General features: G+C 37.9%; 2 protein-coding genes across 6 annotated transcripts in view; one reads left to right on the plus strand and one right to left on the minus strand.

Moving 5' to 3' along the window:
• The first annotated feature begins 1,947 nt into the window (after positions 1-1,947).
• Positions 1,948-5,059, plus strand: LOC139810436 (uncharacterized). The gene is made up of 6 exons (XM_071773988.1): positions 1,948-2,384; positions 2,458-2,750; positions 3,017-3,166; positions 3,234-3,348; positions 3,480-3,657; positions 3,738-5,059. The coding sequence occupies exons 1-6, from the start codon at positions 2,172-2,174 to the stop codon at positions 3,866-3,868; spliced, it is 1,080 nt and encodes a 359-aa protein (XP_071630089.1). The 5' UTR covers positions 1,948-2,171; the 3' UTR covers positions 3,869-5,059.
• Positions 5,060-5,588: 529 nt separating this feature from the next.
• The window catches only part of Nachra3 (nicotinic acetylcholine receptor alpha3 subunit), an 81,010-nt gene continuing 74,176 nt past the window's right edge, over positions 5,589-12,422 (minus strand). For 4 of the 5 annotated variants that reach the window (XM_071773982.1, XM_071773981.1, XM_071773985.1 and 1 more), the window contains exons 10-14: positions 11,446-11,582; positions 10,991-11,149; positions 9,536-9,724; positions 8,709-8,922; positions 5,589-8,161 (exon numbers count right to left, since the gene is read on the minus strand). In XM_071773982.1, the coding sequence (XP_071630083.1) occupies positions 7,964-8,161; positions 8,709-8,922; positions 9,536-9,724; positions 10,991-11,149; positions 11,446-11,582 (897 nt within the window). In that variant the 3' untranslated portion in view covers positions 5,589-7,963. The remainder of the gene's footprint in view (positions 8,162-8,708; positions 8,923-9,535; positions 9,725-10,990; positions 11,150-11,445; positions 11,583-12,422) is intronic. The other variant, XM_071773987.1, reaches the window with a different exon arrangement.

A 12,422-nucleotide genomic window follows, 5' to 3' on the forward strand; every position in this document is an offset into this window, starting at 1 on the left:
GGGCATCCTCGTCGCGTGCCCGGCGCGCCGCGCCGTTCCAATGGCGATGGGTAATAGTGGGGGTAGACGTGCCGCTGCTCGAATACCTCTACTAAAACCTCCTCGCTCAACATGCTTCCCGCGTAACAGGAGCGATTTCTGAGGAATTAACGCGGTTACAATGTTAAAATAAACGTATTTCTCGAGATATATCCGTGTCGTTTGTCGCATTTTAGAGCATTTACTTTTCCGCGGCGACAAGCACGAGCACTGCGATGCATTCGCAATTTATTCATACATATATCATTTAAGAAAAAGCAATTAATATAATTACATTACTAATTTAATAAACACATATTAATTTAATATTAAATTATTAATAAATAATAGCGAAGAATGTATTATGCATTCGTTAAGACGTTTGAAAGATCATAAAAATTATGAAAAGAATTCTAGGTTATATGAGGAAAGCGAGAATTATTCCACAGAAATCGCTCCTGTTACGCGGAAAGCATGTTGAGCGAGGAGGTTTGAGTAGAGGTATTCGAGCAGCGGCACGTCTACCCCCACTATTACCCATCGCCATTGGAACGGCGCGCCGGGCACGCGACGAGGATGCCAACGAGGAGCCTACGGCCAATCAGAGCGTTGGCAGGTATGCATAGGAGGGGCAGTAGGCTCCCACGCTCTGACCAATAACAGCGTGATTACGAGAAGGCAATGTGGGGTGACAACACCCGCGCGGCGCGGCGCGCTCGGAATACCTACTGCCACCTCCTCGCTCATCATGCTTTGCTGATCCATCAGGAGTAAATTTCGCGGTACGAAACCACGGAAATTTACTCCTGATGTATCAGCAAAGCATGATAAGCGAGGAGGTGGCAGTAGGTATTCCGAGCGCGCCGGGCCGCGCCGCGCGGATGTTGCTCCCCACATTGGTCGCGTTCAGCAAACCAAGCCGCTCAGTAGCGGTCGAACATGATTGGCTCTTACTTTTAGAACCAACCAATCGACGCAGAGTGTTGATAAGACGAACTCAACAATTGTGTCTGCTGAACGCGTCCATTGCCTCCCTCGTAATCACGCTGTTATTCATACGTCAGAGCGTGGGAAAATATAACGACAATGAAACTATTAAGAATTAAAGCCAAAGCACCTCTTGTGTTGTACAAAAGTCTGTGCTTCGGCCTTTACAGAATAGATCCACTAATGAGTTGTTTCTATACGCTTGAAAAGGACCGAAATCTGCGGTCGAAACGTAGCGTTTTGTGATCAATACAATTTGGCCAGTTGGATCGAGCATAATACCTTTGCAAAAAGATATAACTTTACTTATGGTCGCCATGTTGCACTAAACACTAAAATGTCTCTTTTCTGATGTAAGAACAGAATAACTAATGTATACAAGTCTATGGGCTTATATTATGTCTCGTTGTTTATGAGAGCGACAATGCACAACCAGTGTAGAGAGAGAGTGCAGACGGTAAAAAACTAGATTCCAACAATTACATGAAAAACCTGTTAGTCTATGAGAAGGAGAAGAAGAACGCTCCAAAGAATTTGTAGCGTCAAGTGGACCGCAGCCTTACTTATTTATTTTTATGTTTTACTTATTTATTTTTGTCTTACAAATAGAAGAACCATGATAATCTTGAAATAACTTTTCCATAATTTTCGCTGTTTCAAATAATTCGACACAAGGGCTGATTATTCTTCCTCTAGAAATATGATTAAACCAGTCGTTATCTGGATTAATCAATAATTCTGTTGGGGTTCCGAAAAAAATGAATATTTTTTGAATTCTTTCGAGAATCGTTTTTACACGTTTTTATTGAACACGTACTCATGATGATATGTCACAATATCACTTGGTACAACCTTAAATGTTTTGAAACTGACACTTAAAAATGGTTGCATCTGGCATCTGCGCAGAACCGTATGAATTATCGTCACGAGTATGAGCACACCTCTGTTCTTCCACCATGGCTGCCGGAGTGACAAGCTATCAGCTGTCAGGCGTCAGCCGTAGGACACGGGTACGCCGGACAAGTACGTGGTAACGGAATAAGGAATAAGAAATAAATTTGAGCATTCTTGTCACGGCGGTGCCACTGGGGCTCTGTTATTTCGTATCGTTAACGTTACGATGTTGTGCCTCTATCGTATCGCTGTCAAGCGATAAGAAATTTAACATGTATGAACAAGCCGCGAGTAGCTGGGCCGTTGGCCTATACTCCCTGCTCGATCCAACGAAATTCCTGCCGTTTCTCCCGAGTTTATGGGACAAGCAAGCCATCGGCTCGCGTTACCCAAACGACACGAAGGTACGGGAGACCGATGTGCTCGTGGGATATCTCGTTCTATTCTGGGTGATACTGTACTTGGTGTACGAGAAGTGTCTTAACGTGAGTTCAACACCTTTACATTTTGAAATTGATATCTTTTGACGTTTATATCTTGTTTTCTCGTCGTATGCAGTCCCTGTTCAGGCGTATGTGCTTTCCACTGGTCCAACGAAGCAGGATAATCGAGGCTGTGTGGAACTTCGGATTCTGTTTCGGTAGTATATGTTACATGCTGTCATCGGCCATGCAGCTCCTGAGCTTTTCACCTCAAGAGCAGGGAACGACGTATCGGGAATTGGGAGTCGCGCTGCACAAGAGCTTTTACTTTCATCAAGCGGGAATCGACGTACTGTGTCATGGTGCTTGGATAAAGGGCTGTGCAAACTTGCTCTTCGCATCTTTCGTCCTGAATCCATATCAGCAAAAGTAAATCATTCTGCAGTTACAACTATTTTGTTATAGACATAACATTTCCCTTCATTTTTTTTTATATAGCTTTTATTTGCGCTTAGTCTTTATTTCCTTCTCCTCTCACAATCAGTCTTATCCTGAAAACTGTTTCAAGTAAATCTTTAAATCTCGATTTTTTATTTAACATTGTTATATTGATAATGGACATTTCTTGCATTATTAACATAATATTTGTGCGATTTCATGGGTATATAAGAATATTATATGTATATGTTTCACAGTTACAGGTGGTGTACAGTTACGAGTACCTTTCTAATGTATAAAACTATTGACATTGTGATGGTTAATATCTGTCGGATCCTGTTGTGCATTTTTCAAACTGTTGGGAGACCAGTATCTAAGCTGTTATTTCTGTTACACTGCCTGACTTGGTTAGTACATATTATATTCCCGATTTATTTCCAATCAATTTATTATGTGACAAATGATATTCCTCAGGATCTATTTGTACTTGCATTATGTGCCTACATTTGTACTTTGGTCAGAAGAAGTTAAATATGCAAGGACGGAACCTGGTTTGTGGCTTTGGTTTGCGGCAGAATGCTTAGATTCGGTAGGAACAAATGTATACTTACTTATATATTTGTTAATTAAATATAAATATTACGGACAGTGTTAATTTTTTTGCATTATACAATATGTGGTGTATCTAAATGCTGTATGTTAATGAAAATATGCAATTAGGTATGGTTAAGACTCATTGGACACGCGAAAGCTACACATTGGCTCGAGATCTGTCTCTTTCCACCGCCAACGCAGGAAGCCATTGAATTGGCTGGTATCCATAAAAGGCACAGAGAATCTTTGAGGAAATGTATTAAAAGAAGAGCAAAGAAAGTCGAATTGTGGCAAACCCTAGTTTGTAAGTTCTACATACTTATTTTTTATTTGAAATTTGTATTAGATTGTAACCTGGATTGTGACGTGTTATTATGTGAACAGGCGCAATGGCGATTAAAAAGAAAATTAAAAGGATTCGTGAAGCTAAAAGCAATATAGGTGCGTCGACAAAAGATCTTGAGGAACTGGAACCGTTTGAAACGCAAGTAGATGGCGAGTTAGCGGAGAATTAGAAGTTGTACTGAAATATTTCTGAAAAGTAGCATTTGTAGAATTTATACCAACGACAAAAGAGTTTTACGAGTCTTTTTCAAACGAATTTATTGATGAAAGAATAGATTTTATTGTGATGTTCAAAACATCGAATGCGCACGAATTTTTTGTAAGATTGTTTTGCCACATCGATGGCATGCATTATTTTCAACGAGCACTATTCTCTATTGAGATTCGTGTATAGCTATATTTGTACGTAATTATAAATTAGTGACTTAATAAATGAAGCAATTAAAGCTGTGTATTCTGAGAGAGATCAGAATCAGAATCAATGTAAAAAGACTACTGCAATTTTTATATAAAAATTAAGTTTATTTCATAATTTCGTAGATGTACACCCGCTTATGTAGAAAATTCATCGGCGTTTACGCGTTTATAATTTAGTTTAGGATGTCTCGACAACAGTCAACTGGATAATCCAGTAACGTTACAATCGAGTCGGAGGCGTTTTCTCGGAGCAAATATTTAGGAGTACTGTTGTTAATCGCTTTGTTGATCTATACAAACTCAAAGCACATAAATATTACACTAGTCATAGATGTAAAATACGGTATCGGTTCGTTGAATGGCACACTTATCCAAATTGAATATACGTTCCTTCGTGTGATGTATAACTGCACATAAATCCTCGAAGTAGTAAGTTTGCGTTTGCGAAGCTGTACATATACGATATGTGACGCTATATTGTTAATACGAAGTTATATTATCGTGCAGTTTGCATTTGCATCGATGGACGATGTAGTGACATCGTCACTAATTCGCAGTAACAAATCGATTTTGGGTCACATCATAAATTCGATTACAGTGGCTTTGATACCGGGTACCATATACCATCCTTGTTTATGGCAGTAAATAGGTAATGTGCATTTTTGAGCAACGAAATTGTTATATCGCAGTAATTTTAGGGGCGGCGCTAGAGACGTACTTAACATACAGTCTCGCTCTTAAAATTGGCAGACAAAATCCAGATTTTCTTACAAGTGGAATATTGTTTGGTACTACGTTTTTTTTCCCCTAGAAAGAGAGCCCGTATATCTTTTAAATCGTATTTTCTAAATATATATGTATGCAGTGTTCTTTTCAATTCTGGATGATGCAGAGATATTGTCCTGTTGTATTTAAACTGTTGATAAATTATTACTGTTGATAAATGTATTATATAAATGAAGACAACGACAATTTATTAGATAAGTTTAATCTTATAGACACACTTACAAAATATCTTGTTATATTGTTTTATATCGTGTGTACGGGTTATTTATATGTTTACGGATGTATAACCACCAGAGAGAGATGCAATTTGCGTTTATTTGCAACTATCACTGCGCTTATTTCGATAAAGTGTAATCGTCATCCTTATTATACGCACGTTCATGACTCAAGCACTGTTTGTTGAACAAAAGAGGAAAGAAATTCGAGCTAAAGTACTTTTAAACTTCATTTCAATGCTATAACGAATTAACGATTATATATGACCAAACGATTGTATTTAATGCATCGTATTAATTTCATACCGCGACCGCGAAAACAAATCAATAAATGATGGTGCTTGCTGTTACACATTCATCTCTTTCTGTCTAAATATTCCGAAAACACGAAAATTTACGGAGAAACTTTCGTATACCTTGAAGTGATGACTGTGATGAGTAATTTAGAAATGTCAATTAAATTATACGTGTATGTTATTTATCGACAAAATTATTATATTTCGATTCCAAAATGATACATTGTAGGATTAATAAAACTTACAATTTACATCCAGGTAAATTATCTATCTATAATTAAAATTCTTTAATCGCACGCCGGTACGCGCGCTCTAAAGAGTCTTTTTTTCGTTCTAAATTATATCGAAACGTACAAAGTATCAAACGACGATTTACTACCTCATAATCCATGATTACATGTGACACACTAATAACAAATTATCGCGTTCGTAATACTTATTGTTTCCTTTTTCTCTTTTTGGCAAGAATGGCGGCAGGTCGCCGTGTGTCGAAACGAATTGGAATTCAACGGTATCGGGGTAGGAAGACGACAAAAATCATGGTAGGGAAACACTGTCAAACAATTCTTGTTATCGTATATTATATATTCCATCAAATCCGTTTAATAAATGCCCGCCGTGTAGGCTGGTATACGGGATGGTGCTGGAACAAATGTAATTACGAAAGTTACTCTTATTACAAACATATACATTATGAGCAATAAAAGTTGAGTCCTCTAAACTTCCTCTTTTTTTTTTCTCTTAGGCCCAACCCTTTTTCTGCGCCGTGTAATCGATGCAGATATTTAGAATTTCATTTTTCATTTATCTTTAATTTTTTTTTTTTTTTTAAATACGAGAGAACACGCACTTTCGTTCTTTGTGAAAATATGGCCCCATTGTTACAGGCTCGATGTAGTGTTGGGAAATATTCCTCTTATTTTGTTCCTGAGTCTGCAACAGGCTTCGTATGACTTCGTGCCACTTGCATCTTTCGCGTCGCTGTACTTCCTCTTCTCCCCTTTCTTTTACTGGCGATGTACGTATCTCTTGTAAAAGCAATTTAATAATATGTTCGAGATAATAATTTATTGCTTGCCGTGTTCAGGGTATCTTCTATTCTAACGTACTGACAGGGGATAGGGTGATGTTGACATGGATGTCGTCGCGTTTCTACAAACGCAACTGGCACGAAATCGCACTGTGTTAAGATCTTTCTGAATTAATTCTACAGTATATACGTGTTTTATCCTCCATTTTATCTACTATATATTCATTTCTTTTATTAAACTTTATATTTTCCTAGTCGCGAAACAGGCCGCATTTGAATCCGATGATGATGTAAGTGAGCTCTTCTTATTACTCGAACTTATTATTTTGTACGTGCAATAAAAATAGTATTATGTATCTTAAACAATCCACTTTTTTAGGCAATTAACTTGATCAGCAACAGATAAACGTATTTTGAAAAAGTTTAGATCTCAAACATATTAAAAAAACAAATAAGATATGGAATTGGATTAAACAGAAAATAATTGCATAAATCTAGACGAAGATATACGAACCAATGCGAGGCTGTAAATTCTGTGTCGTAAATATATATCCTCGCTTAGAATTTTTTTAAAACCAGCCAATCTTTATTTCACTTTATAATTGCACGTTTTATCGATTCGCACGATAAGCTCAATTTTCCTCCGATTTAATTCGAGAAATAGGAAGATCTATCTCGCGTTCATCGGATTGTATTACCTACATGTGAACTTCTTACACCGTCCATGTGCTACACGGAATCAGCGCGTGCAAATGGTTGAGACATATTCTTCGTCGCGTTACTCTTTCCTTTATCACCTTCTGTGCGCGGGAAGCTCATATCTCCCACTGTGGCTCGGGAATTCTTAGTAAGACGACAAAATCAACGCGTGATTACGAATCGCTTTACCCCCTATAGGCCATAATTAATTAACATGTAAGCGTATTTCGCTTATTTCATTATAAACATCAGCAATTTGACAGTTTTTAATAATCGAAAAGGAAGAAATTCGAAAGTGGGACTGCTGAAAAATCAATCTGCTCTCGAATTTTAAAAATTAAGAATTTACGATAAAATAAATTGGCTATTCTAATTGTCTCACATATGGGGTTGCAGAATTTTTTTTAATTAACAAATATGTCCTGTGTGTTGCGCGAAACAGAGAAGTGAGGAATACGCATCGCCTTAACCCATTAACTGTCACCGTCCTCATTTGTGAACCAGCGACTCTTTATTTCTTATAGCATCAATTAGCCATTAATAATTTCCTTATATCGTCGGTTAAAAATAAAACATAAAAGTCCGACAGTTAGTGGGTCAATAATAATAAGAATTCTCCGTTCGGCAGCGGCGCAAATGCGCAAAGTCGAACGACACGCACTCATGCAAAAGTCGAAGACCTGGCGAGGCTTCAGTCTTTCGGACGTTAATACGTTTCGCTTGTCGCCTGTGTCGATGTAGTAATAGTAGTAATAGGTTGTTATGTATATGTTTGTATACGTGTTTTACGCGCGCGTCATTAATGCAATTAGTAATTGTCCCTCAGAGGGGCGTGACGATGTGTGGCTTGGCAGTGGTGGAGGCGATTTCGGAGAGCCGTACGTCGATGGGGATGCGATCGTCGTACAAGGTCGGCGCCTGCAGGATAATCCCGGCCGTGCCGACGACTACGGCTAACGTAAAGATCCAGAGGAATAGTCTGTCGAGCACCATCGCGACGTACTTCCAATCTTCCTTGACCTACGATCGAGTCGTCGGCGACGATAAGAAATGTAAAGCATTGCATTGTTTTCTACAACTACGCGAAGCGGCAGATTTATGAACACGCGGAAAAAAGATTCTATTGAGAATTGCAATAAAGTTGCCGCTATTCCGAAATGTATTGAAATGTCCTGACATTTTAGGACCGAAATTACCATATTTTTATTCGAAAATATTACCTACGTTTTATATTTTACAAAAAGATGCAGTTATTTGAATATTTTAATTTGAAACAATTTGAACCGATTTAATTTCGCTAAAGTGAAAAACTTGACTTTTGACTTGATTTAAACTTCAATCACATCTTGATCAAAACTTGATTTAACAAATCAATGTTTGTTAAATAAAAAATATCTGATAAAAGCCTAAAGGATATCTGAACATCGTAAAAAGATCTAGAAAATTGATAAATTTTGGATTTTTTTAGATTTCCTAATTTTTCTTAGACATCCTACAAAGATCTTTTGACATTTTGTATATCTCGGAATGCTGCATTGTTATCTCAATTGTGCAAAAACATAATTACTCTAGTAGAATCCTCTTCTCTCTTCGTATGATCGGCGATGAAGCGAATGCCTTCTATGGCCTTGTATAGTTCTGGGCAGTGATGCCAATGGTGAAGCGTGTTGCAGAGAGCGTCGACGCTCTCCTCTGTTGGAAGCTGCGGCGGCGGCGCGGCCGTTGCCGCTGGCGAACCGTGGATACGGCACGTGCTTCCTAAATTTACTGCTTCCAACTCCCTAAGCAGACAATGCACAAGTCGCAAAACAAGAGATAACCACGGATATATATAGATATATATATATAGTCTAGAAATTTAAAAAAATAAATTGAGGAAATATAAGACGTTGCGCAAAAACATCCAGATAGAAATTTCAGGACAATTAAAAGTAATTAATTATACGACACATGAAAATGAGAATATATTTATTATGCTAACGTCATTTTGATATTTTGAATTTTTTAAGATTTAATTTTTTATATTTACTATTTTACTATTTCTAGTACTGATTTCTCACAAAATATGTCAGTAAAATCATTCATGTGTTGTAAAATTAAGCTTATATTCAAGAATTTTATATCACCGACACAATTACTTGTACAAGTACTCATTTTTACAAAATCTATGGCTTCAGTTTTGTGTATAATCTTTATCTAACTTGTAAGATATGTTTTATCAGGTGTATCAAAACGTACAATAAAATGATGCGATATATAATGCGTATCATATGTAAAGCTCGCGAAATTATAATAATTAAATAAATTACACATTATATTTTGAACCATATAATACACCAAACAATACATATGTATTATTTGGAGCGTTCCGAGAGTAATCTTGGCGACACGCACCGAGGATGCAGCTCGTCCCGTGAGTCGACACTAGGAAAGAGCACGGAGGACTCGACCAGCTCCGAGGCCGAGGACTCGACGAACAGTGATGGGTCTCGCAGTTCGAGACCGTTGCATGTTCTGACCATCACGCGATGACCATGATGACCGCCCATGCTACGCCCATGCTTATCTAGCTGGTACTGCGGCCTAAAATGGTAAAAACACAATATAGTTTATCCGAGTTATCCGACATGGAGACTCAATTTTGTCTCCCCAATCCGATTCCGGAACTATGAAAGCACGTCCGCGAACACGCTGAGATTCGTGCGATCGTATGTAATATCTTGCACACTTTAAAAATTCCCGTCACATTATTTATTTAAATTTGTAATACATTCTTAGCACGTACACCTTGCTTGGTTCGTCACCCCTTTTTATCGTTTTTGTTTTCAAATTTTATTATTATTTTTAAAAATTCCTGATAGTCAGAGATTAACTAGTTACTACGATCGCACGAATGATTTTTTTTTAATCCATAGTTCCGAAGCCGACGTTCTTCTACGAGTAACCGAAGAACTAATATTATAGAATCCACTGATTGCCCGTATTATAATGGCTTTAAGCTTGGTGTGCAGCAATGAATTTATTGCTCCGTAAAGTCAGCTGGTTTACGATACTCGTACCGTACTGTAACGAGATCGTGACTACACATGCTCCTAACTTTTAGTTTGGCATAGTTGCGAGTGTTTCGAGATGTATGTACATTCGAGTAATGCATATATATTCGAATGATGAGGAGCGTTTGTAGATTCGATGTAAAGTTAGTGTGTGGCTATGCGATAATGTCCAATTTGACGCATCAACAAAGCATTATTGCGTTCAATATTGCGCGTTGTACAAGTATGTAACGTATAATGGCGTCGCGCGGCGTAAAAAAATGTTACGCATCATAAAATAAAATTCCTGAATAAAAGTGCACATTTATCGAACATTATCGACGTTCAATTTCGCCACTTTTGTGCCATCAGAAAAAGCTTTAACCTAATTCTAGAATCTAGATTGTTTAATTTGATAATGATATGAATTTAAAAGTACATACTCTTTTCACAGAGATGCGGCATTTAAATGTAGTACAGTTTTTTATGCGCGATCTCTGGTGAAAAATAAATGATCGTCCCGATCGTCGAGTCGAGCGCGAGAATGTCAAGCGACGTCTCGCCGGGAATCAGGAAATTTTATTTGTATGACAAATAAATATACATAGCGGGAAGAGATGCGACTAACGATAGGCGGACACATCACTCACGATGCAGCGCGATGCAGAAGTGATGCACCGTACGTGGTGCTAAATGCTTGCAGGTATGACGCGACACTAACGTCACGTGCACGGGAAACACTATAATGAGTGCTCTAATGCTCGCTCTGGCGTGGTTCCAATGACCGGGCCACAAATGCCAGAAGAATATATCTTGCCTGGAATCGTAATCGGTTCGCTGCGATGGCGTATTATACCTGCGCATTACCAGCAGCCTCGGCAGAACGTGGATGAACACGCGTCGGACCCACGGCGACATTACGTGGGTCTGCGGCGAACGGAAGTGCACATTCAGGACCACCACTGTTACGCATATGCTGCAATACACGAAAGAAAGATGCCAGGAGTTGCGAAAAGATATGCGGACCGCGATAGTTATTCCGGTAATTGTACTAGCTTTAAATTAAAGTGGCACATGTTTTTCGACAGGCGGAACAATAAAACATCAGGAATAGCACATTGGCGAAAGACCAACGTTAAAAAAATCTGAATTTTATTCGATTAGTATTAAAGCGATTTCTCTCATGTGCCATTTAACTTAATAACGTTCGATGTACGCACTTATATTATTACAAGTGTCTTCTGCATTCGCGACTATTTTTGTTTACCGTACCTGAAGGTGTCGAGGATCATAGTGAAGAGGACGAATTTACCAAGAAGCGGTACCACGAGCGACGTAGGCGGGATAATCTCGGCCAGCAAGAGGAAGAACACAGTCAGTGACAATAGAATCGAGATGGACAAGCTGACCTACGGCAGAAACGAGAGAAAAAAAGTCTTAACCTTGCGATACATTATTTAAATTGCGAAAACGCGACAAGAATGTGCTACGAGAATGATACAGAGATATAAATTATATACTCTCTTGGGTATGTTCCTGAATATTAAATTAGATTACACATACACACACACACACACACACAAATATAAACTGATGTAAAATAATCTAAATTTTTATTTTATTCTTGATTTCTTAGATATAAGTCTCTCAGAAACCAAACTAATTAATAAGTAAAATAAGTCAGTGAAATAAAACCAAACTAATTAACTTCACTTTTTATAAATAATTTTGGTATCGGACCCAATAAATTAATTTACAACTTTATCAATTTTTTCTTTACTTTTTATTCCATAAAGTTGATCAGTTTGGCTTCTAAGAACCTCATGTATTATTCCGAATACCTATAAACGATTTTGAGAGCCCAAAGTCTTACTTCTTTTATTTATAAACAATTATATATTGTATTGCAATTGCAATGTTTCGAATTGCTTTATTTGTAACGTTAGAAAGAAGATTTACAAGTTAATAATTTCATCGAAAATTAATACCTTGAAAATATTGCGTTAGGAGGGAAACAGGTAAAGCGTTTTAAAGCGTAATTTTAATTCTATCAGTATGTTTCTATCTCTTTTCATAATGTACGGAACGAGCTTTCGACCGCAAATTTATACGGCTACAAACGCACACGAGTTACACCTTAAAAGTGCATCGGGACCGATTGGAAAGGGGTTTGTCTCTCAGTCCTCTCGCAATTGATTCTGCCGAGCACGTTGCAAGACGCATTACAGCCGCTTCACCCGAGTCCTCTT

Source organism: Temnothorax longispinosus, chromosome 3 (assembly GCF_030848805.1).
Source record: "Temnothorax longispinosus isolate EJ_2023e chromosome 3, Tlon_JGU_v1, whole genome shotgun sequence".
NCBI lineage: Eukaryota > Metazoa > Arthropoda > Insecta > Hymenoptera > Formicidae > Temnothorax > Temnothorax longispinosus.

Coding starts and splice junctions, on each gene's coding strand:
- LOC139810436 (XM_071773988.1), top strand. CDS start 2,172: ATGTATGAACAAGCCGCGAGTAGCTGGGCCGTTGGCCTATACTCCCTG. Junction 3,167..3,233: donor CTGTTACACTGCCTGACTTG/GTTAGTACATAT, acceptor GATATTCCTCAG/GATCTATTTGTACTTGCATT. Junction 3,349..3,479: donor CGGCAGAATGCTTAGATTCG/GTAGGAACAAAT, acceptor ATATGCAATTAG/GTATGGTTAAGACTCATTGG.